The sequence below is a fragment of the Colobus angolensis genome, unplaced genomic scaffold, assembly GCF_000951035.1.
Source record: "Colobus angolensis palliatus isolate OR3802 unplaced genomic scaffold, Cang.pa_1.0 Scaffold292, whole genome shotgun sequence".
Classification (NCBI taxonomy): domain Eukaryota; kingdom Metazoa; phylum Chordata; class Mammalia; order Primates; family Cercopithecidae; genus Colobus; species Colobus angolensis.
In genome coordinates, this window is record NW_012116177.1 from 1,008,908 (window position 1) to 1,023,920 (window position 15,013).

General features: G+C 41.4%; 1 protein-coding gene across 3 annotated transcripts in view; it reads left to right on the forward strand.

Annotated features, from left to right (window-relative positions):
- Window positions 1-15,013, forward strand: part of ACVR1 (activin A receptor, type I) — a 155,637-nt gene that overhangs the window by 97,731 nt on the left and 42,893 nt on the right. For all 3 annotated transcript variants that reach the window (XM_011949189.1, XM_011949191.1, XM_011949190.1), the window contains 2 exons: window positions 11,669-11,932; window positions 13,934-14,145. In XM_011949189.1, the coding sequence (XP_011804579.1) occupies window positions 11,669-11,932; window positions 13,934-14,145 (476 nt within the window). The remainder of the gene's footprint in view (window positions 1-11,668; window positions 11,933-13,933; window positions 14,146-15,013) is intronic.

Sequence of the window (15,013 nt, forward strand, 5' to 3'; positions counted from 1 at the left end):
GATCTCAGCTCACTGCAAGCTCCGCCTCCCAGGTTCAGGCCATTTTCCTGCTTCAGCCTCCCGAGGGACCACAGGGACCTGCCACCACACCTGGCCACTTTTTGTATTTTGAGTAGAGATGGAGTTTCACCATGTTAACCAGGATAGTCTTGATCTCCTGACCTTGTGATCTGCCCACCTTGGCCTCCCAAAGTGCTGGGATTATAGGCATGAGCCACCACACCTGGCTGCCAGTATTTTTTAAATTGACTATTTGGGGGATTGGGGTGGGGATGGCTCCTTCGTTTTATTTCTTGCTGCATTTGTTTTGTCTTCTGAATTATGGTACCCACACCAAAATAGTTTCAGTTGAAAAACAACAGCAAAGCAGAGATTCATTCAGAAAAGTTACATAGAAAAAAATTACCAATAGTCCAGTTTAGAATTTGACTCCTCTAATATGTGTATAATACTGCAGCATGCCATGTAGAGTTGCAGTAATGACTTCTTTTTATCCTTAACTTCACGTCTCAGTTCATATGCTTCACAATTTCAGTTTTGCAAAGGATTAGGATCATGTTTGACATAGTATTGATGGTGAGAGTCAAAGAATGTGTTCTGAAAGGAAGGCTTTGGCCATGCATAGAAATCAAGCCTTTCTTGGGAAAGAGACAAAGCCAAAACACCATTGTTGGTCATCTTCTGTTTTCCTATGCCTTTGGTATATTCTCCTTCGCCTCTCTGTGCTTGTTGCTACCTGGTACTATGGAAGCATTAATGGTACCCATCTTGTTGTGAGGAGTCATGAGAGTACATGCCGAGTGCCCAGCACATAGTGAGCCCTAGAGTGTGAGAGGCCAGAATGTGGAGGTATTCATTGTTTTATCCCTAGTGTCTAAGACACTACCTGGTATGCAGTTGGTGCTCAATAAATATTTGACAACTGAATAATGTTGGCTACAATAGTAATTATGGTAATAGAGAAAAGATAATATTATAAGAGACAGAGGGACTGATCTGGGCTGATCACATGTACTCTTTCAAATAATTTATTATGAGTTTGGGAAAAGTGAATCAGTTATAAGACAAACATATTATTTTAGTCAATTTAAATTAACAGGAGTACCAGTTGACAATACTGGTAGGCACTGGTGATGTAAACATAAGCAAGAAATGGTTCCTGGTTCAAGAAGTCACAGTCCAGTTGGGTATAGCAAAGGTCACAGCATAGCATGAGGGGTATGGACAGGAAAGGCCTGCATCCCACATGGAGCTGGGTTTGGGGCTGGTGATGCAGAGAAGCTGAGTTTTGAAGGATAAATAGCCATTAGACCAGCAGAGGAGGGACTAAGAAGGATGTTGCAGGCAGGGGAAGGGTGAATACCAGAGATATGAGACCATGGGGGGGTCACCAAGTCATGAGACGGAATTAGGGTTGAGGGTTGAGACCTGCAAGTGTGGCAGAGCCTTATGCTAAGGTGTTTGTCTTCTATCCTGAAGGCAATGGAGAACTGTGGAGAGCTTAAGTAGGTGCAGTTTGTGTGTTTCGAAAGAGTGGTGTGTGGTGAAAGTGGATCATAGAGTGTGGCAAGATGAGAAGTAAAGGGATGGGAATAACTAATCCTCCTGCAATTTAGGGACAGGCAGGCACACATACTCCATTTTCAAAGGCATCCCAACTGTAGCAACTAAATGGTGGCAAACAAAACAAAAGCAAAGCCTTAGTGCAAAAGTAGAACTGTTACAGGTGGCTCACAAATGATAACGACAACAGTGACAAAACAACAATAATCTAATAATAATGCTATTGCTAGTTTTATTATGAAAGCAGAAGCCAGAGCTGCTGACTTTCCTAGCAACTTTTGCAGGACATTTAAATCCCTCTAGCTGGCCCTTTGTTCCTGTGTTGCCATGGTGTGTCAATAAGCCCAGCTCAGAATAACCCAGGCAGTGAAATGAGAGGTACAGCTTGCTCACTGGCATGTTGGCTGGCCAGGTTACACTGTTTTCATTGCTCCCGTCTTGGGAGGAGCACTGGGCAGCTGGTTGCCCTGGCAGCTGTGAAGGTGTATGTCTCTTGGCTGCCCAGAGTTTGAAACAGAACCAAAACTTGCCTGCCTACTGAGCATGTGCAGCTCCCGACTGAGCTGATAGCAACTGAAAATAGCCCACTGAGCACCTGTCCCTTGTACACCAGCCCCTGGCTGACTGCCGTTTGGACAATGTGGACTTCCTTAGTAGACAGGTGAGGTGCTGAGCAGATTTTAATGGTTCTTAGGAAGATCTTGGGAACTCTGGCCCTACTTGAAAGGAAGAAAAAAAGCAGCAGGCTTCTGAGAAGTTCCATTTGTTGCTTCTGTGGTTAGGGGGTGTCCACACTGGCTATGTATGTATAGTTTGTGCCTGAAGACTTCATATTGTTCTCCTTACAGCAGTTCAGTAAACTAAGTAAGTTTTCTCTTGGAGGGAAAGGCTTTCCTAAAAGTCTCCTAGGGGTAGCCATCCATGGTTTATACAGCCTCAGCTTTAGAAAGTTTTGGAGTTAAACTATTTTGTTTCATTTTATACCTGCTCTTTAATCCCCAGTGATTGTTAGTGATTTCTACAAGGTGTCTCTTTGCTACATTATTATTTCTCAGTAGTCCAAATGTTGGCACAAGTAGAATCACAGAATAGAATCCCAGCATGTCAGGAGCTGCCTGTTCCCTTTTGGGATTTCTTCCATTTCCTTCTGGACTTTAATCTCTTCAGTGAGCTTGCCATTGTTGGACAGACTTGGTGGCCAGTGTGGATGGAAGCAGGCTCTGGAAGGAAATGCTTCTGAAATGACTGATGGCATTAAAGGCTACTATTTAAAAGTGACCCTTTGTAGATACTTGGGTTATCTTTAGGCTGTCAGTGATCTGCAGCTACAGGAGCCAGAGGGAATCTGCGGAAACTCTTGCTTGTTGCTCTCGCCTGGATTTGTGTTTAGATATTCTTGCTCCCCGGCCAGTGGCCTCGTGACACATCTCAGATTTAGCTGGCTATCTTCTGCCAAAGTCCAGGATTATTGTGGAAGCTGGGAATGGTTTGCCATGGCACAGATTGAGGGGGAGGGATTGTGTGCTTGAAAAGCCAGTTCTGGTTCACAGCACTCAAATGGGATGCTCTCTGTTTCTACCTGGAGTGCAGGCACCTGGAGCCTTTCTGTGGGCCCAGGGGTACAAAAGAACAAACTCGAAATGACTCAGAGGTAACGGTCTCATCGTGACTGTAAGGTCTTTATTCTATGACTGATAAGCCAATCTTGTTCGATATGTTAAACCTGAGAATTAATGAATTGTTTTGGACCATATTAATTAGACTGATGGGGAAAGAAGACATGTAAAGCAAAGATCGAGTTATAAAGGCTGGTATACAGAGGCACAAGCATGTCTTCCTGGGATTGAAGACATGGGATTCCTTTCTTCATTAACCTTTCATGGAGTTCTGGACTTAGTAGGGCCTTGGGAAATAATGGGGAAATTGGAGGATAGGGAAGTAGCATTATCAGGGGCTTGGACTCTGCCCCAAGTTTTTACCTTTTGACTTTTATTTTAAAATCGCTTTGGCTTCATCTAGGATGGGAGGTAAATATAGTAGCCCACTATTTATCCGTGGGGAATACATTCTAAGACCCCCGGTGGATGCCTGAAACCACAGATGGTATTGAACCTTATATATACTATATCTTTTCCTATGTCTAGGATAAAGTTTAATTTATAAGTTAGGCACAGGAAGAGATTAACAATAATAACTTAAAGTAAAATAGAACAATTATAACAATAGTCCGGCATCACCACTCTTCTGCTTTGGGGCAGTTATTAAGTAAAGGAAGGGTTCCTTGAACGCAACCTGCAATACCATGGCAGTGGATCTGGTAACCGAGACAGCTGCTCAGTGACTAGCAGGAGGGTAGCATCTACAATGTCGGTACGCTGGACAAAGGGATGATTCATGTCCTGGGCAGGACGGAGCTGGACAACATGAGATTCCATCATGCTACTCAAACAGCACACAACTTAAAACTTAGGAAATGTCCATTTCTGGAAATTTTTGCTTAATATTTTTGGACTGTGGTTGATGGTAGGTAACTGAAATAGTGGAAAGTGAAATGGTGGATAAGGGAGGATAAGCGGGGACTACTGTAGTCTGGAAGTTACTTTGTTCCCTCTGTGCTTTTCTTTGGGGTAAGATAGGTTGTGGAGCTAGGAAGGGGAGTTTAACTAATTCAGGACATTTTCACCTTTAGCTGTGGGTGCCACAGTGCCTAAAGGTTGCATTTCAAGACTTGTTAAACAAATTGGAGCCCTGTGTAACTTTTGAAAGGTTTGTCTCTGTGGTTTGAAAGCTTCCAGAAAGGCTGTAGGGGTGTGGTAGAGGCTTGCTGATAGCAACCAGAGCCAAGATTGGCAACCTTGGAGGAGGTCCATTCCCTGAATCCCAGAGACAGAGGTAGAGTAGGATGCAAGGAGAGAGAAATCAAAGTGGAGAGCTAAGCACAAAAGCTACCCATTGGTTCTTTCTCCACTGCTCTGTCTCACCTAGAGCCCATCGTTAAATGTTTCCTATAAAACCAAAATTCTCAGTGTAGAGCTCAAGTGGGAAATCCTCACTGAAATGCCATATACTCTCTGGTTAGCCCAAGGAGGTGGGGGAAGCAAGAAAAAGTAAGTCCTCAGAGTTAACACTTCTTCCTGTGGCTTGAACAGACCTTCCAGCCTGAGACACTCAATAGATGGAACCACATTCCTGGCTCTCTCCTAAGACTAAACAAGGAATGACTTCTGAAATGTTTACAATTCACTGGGATTTTCTTCCCTCATCCTCCAGGTTATTCTGTTCTCTGTTACTCTCCCTATCACTGGAGTTCCACTTAGACATGGCCGTTAGCACATATGCTGAGGAGACGGTATTTTTTGGCTTTAAAGTATTCCTCAGCAGGCAATTCCCAGTAGGCCTTGTAAGCCTTTGTTTCTCTGAAGCAGAGATTCAAGAAGTTTGAAGACAAAATGAAGAAAGGGGTCATTATTTTCTCCCATATTAAGGAGTTGTTTTACAGACATGCTGTATTTGTTAAAGCCAAGTCTTTGCAACATTCAGAAGATCATAAAAAGCATGGAAAAGACAGACCAATATTGTCTTAGGTCATTACCCCACAGTGTTCTTTCATTTGTTAGTCACTTGAACACAGGCTGAGTTTTTTGGCTTCTAAATAGAAGGTGTGGCTGCTGCAATAGGCTTAATTTACAGGGATTATTTCAGAGACAAGGAGTCAGCCCAGACACAAAATAAACAGATGGCACTTTTTTTTTTTTTCTCAGCTTCAGCAGTTCAAATGCAGGATGACTTAGGAATCCTTATCACCTACAGCAGAGCAAGAAGGGGAAAATGATGTCATTCACTCTTCCCCACTCCCTACTGAAGGTGCCATTATTTCACTGATAGGGAAAAAATATGGCAGCGAAGACCAGGGAAAAATGACAGCAAGGAGCAGGGGCAGCTTTTTCTGTACTAGGCAGCCAAGTCCTGCACTGACCCCTCCAAGCTGACGAGTTTGCAGGCATGTGTTGTGTTTTGATGATTCTGATCACCGTAGCCCAGAGTCCTCAAATCAACCATCCAGAGAAGGACCACCCACAGAGCCCAGCTGTTCTATTAACGTATTAAATAGTTCCTCAATTTTTTTTAGGAACACTTGTATTTTACCTGTTTCTTTTAACTGACAAGCAAACAAAAAACCTACCACACCACAAAAAGTACTAATTTTCTATATTCGTGAGCCCAAGTAGGTGAACAGATGTGATGGTATGGCAAGCTCTTCTAGGAAGAAATGGTTTGCTCAGGCATGCCGGCTTGGTGACTAAGACTTGCCTTAAGATCTGTGCTGACATTTAAAGACTTCATGGGCTCGGCCTGCTCTGAAAACCAGCATCAGGTCTCTCCCCACCTCTAAATCCTTTCTGTGAAGGGAAAGTTCATTCTGAAGCAAATACTCATCAAGCTTGTGCTCCTGCCAGCCACTGAGGCTGTTGTGGGGGTATGTAATGAACGGTGACCAAGTATTAATAGATGCAACTCACCCTCATGGTGCTTACAATCTATAGGAAAGATGACATGTGAACAAAGGCTTCTCTGGGAAAGTAACATGTAAGGTGAAATCTGCACAGTACATAGGCACTAACTAGGTGGAGCGGTGTTGGCTGGAGGGAGATAAGCATTCAACGTGGAAGGAATTCCATACTTAAAAGGACCTGAGATCCCTAAGGCCTCTTAAGAACATTCAATAACTGAAGAGGAGGCTGAAGAGCATGCAGGGATCAGGTCAGCCAGCACTTGTAGGCCAGGTTAATGACTGGTCTCCACTTTGAGCGTGATGGAAGCTGAGAGAGTCAGGCTTGTGTACCTGAATGAATGGGAATGCCATTTCCTGAGGCAGGGAACACTGGAGGAAGATTACATCTGGAGTTCAAAATCATGGAAGTTTTTGTTATTGATATTCAGTTTATATGCAATCTTATTTGAATGCCTCTATTTGCCTTCATAACTGCTGAAATACATTTTCTTCTTGACTTTACAACTTAACTAAGTGTCAGTCTCTCGGATAAGGGGAAAAAAATGATTTGAGTTCCCTAAATGAGTGTTTTATAATGAGAGATTATTTAGGCACTGGGTGTATTTTATCCCTGAGAGTATAGCCTGTCCTCTTGTCAGAGGATCAAATGCCCTTCACTAGGCATTCCAGACAGACCTTTGTGTTTCTGTCTTAGGAGCAGGCTTGCTGGCAATGATACCTAGCATTGCAAAATCCTTCTTAAAGCCTTTGTTTAATGCCAGAGATCTCAAATGCTTTCAGATTCTGGAGAGGTGCCAAACTGTGCTCCCGGATTAGGAGACGATGGAAGGACTCCTATAATCTATAAACCTCATATAAGCTTGCCATTTCAAATGAATGAATTGTTTAGAGTGTTGGAAGGAGTCCAGGGATGCTTGAGTTCCTTTTTTAGCTATACAAATTCTAAGCTATTGGACTTTTATAATTACAGTCTAATTTCTGCATTATGATTTGTGCTACTTTGAGGTGAACTTGTAAAAAATTCAGCCTGTTCCTTTTGCTGCCCTCTAGGACAGATCATGGCCGTGGGCCAGTTTACTTGTAGCATTTTCTTATTTGTCTTTTATGTCAAAGACGTTGGTGGGAAATGTTCGTTTTTGTGCACCATTTAGAGTGATACTCAGTTTCAATGCCTTAAAGCATTGCAGAGTGCGTGACTGGGCAGGTGTGAATGGGTAAGTCCACAGTGTTGTGATTGCTGAAGTCCCGCTTAAACATAAATGTGAATACTTTTATCATGAAAGACAAGATTATACCAGACTGTGGACAGTTTTTAAAAGTCCACGATGCTCTTTGGTCTGCCTCTCTCTCTCTGCCAGTCCAGCATTAGACTCGGAGGAGATATGCCCAGATGGTGAACTGAGTATCATCCAGAGCAGGACAAATCTTTTTAAAGAGCTGGCCATGGTGAACTCCTGGGATTCCCAGTCTGCACCGCTGGTTTGTGGAGCCAGCCCCGCGTTCTCCCTGGTGGCACCGAGGCAGTCTCTGTTTGTGGTCAGAACTCCCTGCTGTTCCCAGCCAGCCCAGGCTGCGAGTGTTTTCACACGGCTCTGGCTCTGGTGATACAAAGGGCACGCAGTGCCAGCCATAACACTGAGTAATGCCGGGAGGTGCCTTCTAGAACAAACAATGTGGGTGAGCTCTGCAGAGAGGGAATACCTCTGGCTTGACATTTAAATTACTGAATTATTCAAATGAATGTCAATTAGGTGGAGTAGACTTTCTGCCTTCTGCCAGGGCACTTCCTGGATATTCGCACAGGCAAGTGTAAAATACTTTACATCAGATACGGTGCTTCCTGTCAGTACTGTTGAAAATCAGTCACAGAATGTGATTATCTGTTCCTTGGTGTTCCTTGATGTGTGCTGTATTTATATCACAGTCTGAAAGATTAGGAGTCTACACACCCATACCTGTGACCCTGAAAGGGGTTTTGTGATCATTCTCGAACCCCACCCCCACTCCCACACCAAATAAAATATCACAGGCCCACACATGTTATGCTTATTCCTAAATTTGACAAGACTGAAAAAGTGAGTCATGGGCTTTTTGAGTCCTGCTGTCTTCCTTAGAATTGTGGATATTAAGATCCGAGAATGCTATTACTACCTTGCTTTTAACCTTCTTTGTTGACTTAGTAATTCTAGTTCAGAAAATACTTCCATCTACTCCACTCTGTCAGATGAAATTGCCAAAGTGGCATGTAGCGAAGGTGAATGTGTGCCTGCATATGTGTTCACCTGTGTGATCATTTTGTCATTCTTATGAATTTAGGGTCTTCATTTATATTTGGATATATATAAAAAATAAATACATGATGAAGGACTTTGCTAATTAGTTATGTGGGAATACAGAAAGTAAGAAGATTGAATGGTGGATGAGGAACAAAATAGGAAAGAGAAGGTTTTGTACTTCCCCGTTAACAAACTGTTGGACTCAGCTCAGGGTTCTTTCATATCAGAGATTGAGTTAATTATTACATATCATTAACAGTTGTCTTTCCTTGCCTCTTTCCCCCGATTGTGGAGGGTAGGTTATAAAAACCCTGGTATTTGACATCTTACTGAAAAGAATCACCAACTTACAGGTAGTTAATCCGTGGTTGTCTACATGCAACTACAGGAAGTACATAAAGAATTTAAGGAGAGTGCTTAATAAACAGATGCATCCCTTTGACTTAGTTTGTGACCCGCAGGATTAAAGCCTAGGTATACCACAGAGTTAGGTATAGTGAGTTGAATTTTACTGAAGGTGATATTCACTTGAGGCTGTCACGTCTGGCAAAACTCTTTAGGTTATAGTACAAACGTCAGGCTCCCTGCACAGCCTATCAAAAACTAGAGACCCTGGAAAAACAATGCCCCTTCCTGCATCTGTGTACTTAGAATTTAGTTTGGGATGGAACTTTAAAAACAGAGTTTATTTTGAGAGCACATTAGAGAAATGATTGTTATTGTTACTTTATTTTTTTAAAATTTGGCATTTTTAAATTACAAGCACTGGTGTCCTTAATCCTTTGGTTCCCTGAACCGTCCATTTCCTCAGGACCAATGATGAGCAGGCTCTCTCTAGTCTAGCGTTGCTGGTTTATTGTTACTCTTAACAGCCCATACGTGCAGCGACCTGAGTAAATCATACTCGTCAATTCATTATCAGTCCATGAACAGCTCTCTCCTACTTTATTTTTATTTTGCTCCTTCATCCCAGCGCTAACCCCTTATCCCCAAACCAGTGTCGACAGGCACATACTCTTCAGTGGGTTAGGTGTATATCCTGGGGTATCTATGATCTTCTAAAAATACTCAGGATTTTAAAATATGTGTTTGTGTTTCAAATTTACATAAATTGCATTATTTCAGTTTTTAGCATAGTCTTTTCAATTCCCTGCCATAGATCACAAGCAAATTAGTCTGACACTATGACCTCTCCCCCTCACCCCACCTATCCACTTCCCTCCAAAGAATCATCACCTGTTGGGCAGCATAGTTGGCAGCCCTCAGCCTGCTTTGTGCCATTCAAGAGTGGCAAGCATGTCTAGACTCCCTGGAAATATTATCTTTCAGCTCTCTTTTGGCAAGTGTAAACTTTTTGCTGGATTATGTCAACAGATATACATGTTTCTCATCCCCATAGAAATAGATTGGTGCTGGTATTTCCTTCGGATTTCTCCAGGCAAGGAACATAAAGACTATCTCTTTGCTCATTAAAACTTTTGCTCATTAAAAATGTTTGACGGCTCTTGATTCTCAGGGGTGAGACTGGTGACATACATAGACTGTCAGCGGCTATTTTGGATTTTGTGCTTTCAGGCATGTCTTTGCTCTTGGATGAGCCCCTTGTGGTTTTCAAAGGAACTAGCAAGTCAATTATAAATAGAAGGCTGTGTCTGTGTGTCTGCATGCACTTACTCTGTGGGACGAGGCACCCACATTACAGTGGGCAGTGAACTATTTTTCCACTTCTTTGAAGAGGGAAGAAGAAAGATTAAGAATGCTTTTCTCTTTTTGAGATAACCCACATCTCTACACACACCCACACAAATCTGTGTAAATGAACTTGACATTTTCAAAGACCTTACCTTAAGGTCTCCTCTGGAAAGCACAGCCACCCGACCTGTTATTTTAAGAAAGAAGCATTTATCTCACAGACCCACTACTGAGGGTTCAGGGGATTAGAAGGCAGCCTCTATGTGCCATAGACCTTTGGAGGGAGCTCTGAAAACGGAATTTCCTTATATGAGCAGTGCTTTGGCAAAAGAGGTCTCAGCTAACTAATCAGTGGCCTCTAGGACTTGGCTGTTTACATTTTATCCTCTCTTTCCTTCCCCACTAGCAGAAACTGTGGGACCAGCAAGTCTAAACTAATCATACTGACAAGGGAAGAGAAAAGAGTAATGTGAAAATGAAACTGCAAATAAGTATTCTCAGAAAGAGACAATTAAGCGGAGTGATTAGGTGTGCTTCCCTGATCATCCGTTTCTGCCTCTTTCCATTGCACCTTGAACTTCCCACGTGTGTGTTCTTCCAGTGGTCTCACCTGTCACCTTACTGTTCAAACATTATTTGGTTCTCTTTGTCTCCTTGTGTCCTCATTCTCCATATTTGGCACCATTTTTTTTTTCTGCCAGCCAAAAATTCTTAAGCAGCTATTAATTCCCACTATAATCTATGTAAACTTTAGTGTAACCACTATTGAAAAAGCTAGTCTAGGTATCTAGCTGGAAATATTGGTACCATGGATTGTAATTATAGATTGTGCAGCCTTACAAACTCTTATTATATTACAGGTTGAACATCCCGAATCTCAAAACCTGACATTTGAACTGCTCCAGAATCCAAACCTTTTTGAGCATTGACCCAATCAATGCTCAATAGAATGCTCATTGAAGCATTTTGAATTTTGGATTTTTGGATTTGAGATGCTCAGCCGGGATAAATACAACTATTCCCCAATCCAGAAAATTTTAAAATTTGAAACGTTTCTGGTCCCAAACATTTTGAGTAAGGATACTCAGTTTGTGGTATATTTCTGCCATGTAGCTGCAAGAATGTCAGCATTCCTTGTTTTACTAGTTGATGGGGATTTGTACAGAGCTAGCAAGAATTGGTATTAATAGCTGCCATATATTTAGGAGCTGTGTTTTTTTTTTTTTTTTTGAATAGAATAAAGGTGATAAACATTATGTTCCAGTAAAACATTTTATTTTGATGCAATAATTGGGATCTGAGAGCCAATCAAGATGAAGGTTATATGAACACCACAGGGGAGAGGCTCATTTTCAGAAGTCTGTGGACAGATGATAGCCAGTCTTTGTCCTAATATGATCCAAGAGGGTGCATAGCTTATATAAATGAATCGCTATGTTGAGAGGCAATTATTATTTGTTGGTTGGTTAGGTGACAAGATCACAGAATGTGGACCTCATGGTTGATGGTGATGCTTAACTTGACTTTCTGTTCAATAGAAGTGTTTGCAATGGTCATTCCCTCAATGAAGGCGAAACTCATCAGTAATTCTTTTTTTTTTTCCCTTCCTTTCTCTCCCTTGCAGATGAGAAGCCCAAGGTCAACCCCAAACTCTACATGTGTGTGTGTGAAGGTCTCTCCTGCGGTAATGAGGACCACTGTGAAGGCCAGCAGTGCTTTTCCTCGCTGAGTATCAACGATGGCTTCCACGTCTACCAGAAAGGCTGCTTCCAGGTTTATGAGCAGGGAAAGATGACCTGTAAGACCCCGCCATCCCCTGGCCAAGCTGTGGAGTGCTGCCAAGGGGACTGGTGTAACAGGAACATCACGGCCCAGCTGCCCACTAAAGGTTCCCATAGACTTTTCTATTTCTAGATCAAGAAGTTTTGTTAGTGTTGTCCTGAGTCTGTGTGGGTTAAAGATCTAAGTCGCTATGATGCATTCCACCTACATTTTGAATCAGAGGCGAAGAGCTAAAAGGAAGGTAGCCCTGGGTGAAGAAGAGAAAGGACCAGCCTTTTGGCATCTAAAAGAAGGATGGGCATTTTGGGGGAATGTAAGCAAGGTGATGTCCATCTTGGAGACAGCTTGGCTGACCAGTTAGCTCTCTCTTGGTTGCTGTGACTCAGGTGAACAGCTCCCAATACCTTTTTAGGTTACTGACCTGTGATGTCATTCATAATTTCTGAAACAATTCTGTTAGTACATACTCATCTCTATGTCAAGTGTGTAGGGAGGAAAACGGAACGGACTGATGACTGAGTGGAATGCCTTTACTGTTTTATGAGGAAGGAGGCAAAAGAAGGCTCACTGATCTCTTCTCCCATATCTGATGCCCAGTGACCCTATCACTGAACCTTGAAGCAGGATGAGATTTCACACAAACCCTGTAGTTTATGTGGAATCTTCTCTCTACCACCAGTACAGATTGCATATGCTAAGAAAACCAGTCCACCTCTGAAACTGTTTCCCTATTAAATGAGCCCTAAATTGCAATCTTAAAGTCTCTGCAAACATTAATGTAGACTCATTCTAAGCCAAATTTATTCTCTTACCATATAGTACATTTTTAATAGGTTTAGTTATTTAATTTTGTACTCAGAAAAAAGAAAGAAACCAAAAAGTGGAGGAGAGGTAACAAGGAGCATCCAAAACTAGAAATGTCAGCCAGCAAGAAAGGAGGCAGAAGAACAAAAAAGCTGATGCAAGATCATGTTCTAGTAATTTTGAAGTTATGGTGATGACTTTAAGGCATATGGAAAAGGTTAAATTCTGACAAGCAAATAGGACTGAATAATCAAAGAGGGTTTTAAAAGAGATCAAGTATTTACATGGTTAAAACTAAAAGGTTCTTGATGGAATAAAATTTACTGTTATATTTTGTGAGTTAAATTTTTATTAATTGGGTGGATAGACGTGAACAAATGTCTGAATTCATACAAAAATTATACCAACAGTGTGAAGTTTCTCATCTGCAGATTACTCTTCTAGACCTTGAGTTTTAATAGAAGATTTTTTTTTTTTTTTTTTTTTTTTAGTTTAAGGACATTCTAATATGATTAGGGTGGCCACAGTATTTGTAGTTCCATGTTGCATTTTGTTAGTTTTACACTTTCTCATATGAATGACATATGCCATGGAGTATGATGTGTGTCAAGCTGTTGATTAGTTGGTCTTGGAAAGTTAAAGAAATATGTAAGGGAAGTTAGGCTTGTGATTGGATGGCTGAAGAGACCAGTAATACGGAAATGGGTAAGGCCTGTGTAGGGAAGAACAGGACCTGATGACATAATGTCATGAAGAGGTCTGAACCGAGGGAGTGAATCAGTGATGAATGAATAAGTGAGTAAACGAAGAGAGGAATGAGTGGGTTCCTAGGCAGAAATTGTGATGTGAAAAAATGAATGAGAAATCAGTAGTAGACACCCAGGATATGTGAAAGACAGAGACCACAGATGGGTAATTTGGTTTTAGCTCAGGTAGCCCTTTCTCTTAAGGATAGGACAGTGTCTGTAAGGGCTTGATGGTGAAACATACCAAATCCAAGTTAATAAGAGTAATGTCAAAGATTTGTACAGTACTTTATATTTTAAAAGCACTCTCACATTCATGCATTAATACAATTGATTCTCAGTGGAATTTTTTTCAAGTTCTAGTTGTGTCTAATTGAATGATGGTTAAAATGTCTGGGCCATTGGCCAGGTATTAGGAAGTGTTTTAGTTTTGATACTTCGTGAGTTGTGAGACTGTGTGGTCAGAATCAGGAGCCACTTGTTAGGATATTGGTTATGTTAATAATAAGTAAGCAGTGATCCTTACAACCAATTCCCCTTTTCCCCCACAACTCCAGGAAAATCCTTCCCTGGAACACAGAATTTCCACTTGGAGGTCGGCCTCATTATTCTCTCTGTAGTGTTCGCAGTATGTCTTTTAGCCTGCCTGCTGGGAGTTGCTCTCCGAAAATTTAAAAGGCGCAACCAAGAACGCCTCAATCCCCGAGATGTGGAGTATGGCACCATTGAAGGGCTCATCACCACCAATGTTGGAGACAGCACTTTAGCAGTAAGTCATGACCCCACAGGGAATCCCAAGCATAAGGAAGATGTCTGGAGACACGTTCTTATTTCGAACATGAAACACTAACCAGTAATGAGTGACTGAACAGTGTACACACATGCTGTTGGTTACTTATGTCCTAAACAAGCACATGCTGGCACCTGTGTAGTCTTCCCATATCAGAACAGCCATTTTAGACAGACATTTAAATAAGGGATGGGATTTATTTTAGTAGTGTTGGTAGTTAGTTACTTTCCTCTGAGGAGTAAAGCAAAAAAGAATGGTTGCCTACAATTGTGGAGGGTTGGCATTTGTGGTCTTCAGGTACTCTATTTTTAGCCATAAAAGTGCTCTTTGAAAAAGGCACCTTTTCCTTAATATTAAAGATTAATTTCCTTTCTAGATTATTTCAACACCCTGTAATTTAAGGCTTAAAAACTTGACATCCAAAAAAAGCAGCTTTTAAATTTTGTATGCTCCTATGGTGCCCCCTTGTGGAGTGCAGTCATTTGGTTAAACCGGTGTTGTCCAGTAGAAGAAGCATGTGCGTCACCTATGTAATTTAAAATTTTCAAGTAGCCACCTTAAAAACAAACAAATGAAAAAACCCAAAAAGTTTCTTAAAAGTAGAATTAATTTTAACAGATATTCAACCAAATATATACCATTTTTGTCATTTCAACGTATAATTGATTAAAAAATTATTCATGTAAATTTTCCATTCTTTCTGCTTTTGAAGTAAGTTTTCAAAATCTTGTGTGTATTTTACACCTATAGCATATATCAATTCACACCAACCACAGTTTCCTTGCTCTTGGCAATGTGTGGCTAGTGACTTACTCATTGGACTGCACAGTGTTAGAAACCATTGTAT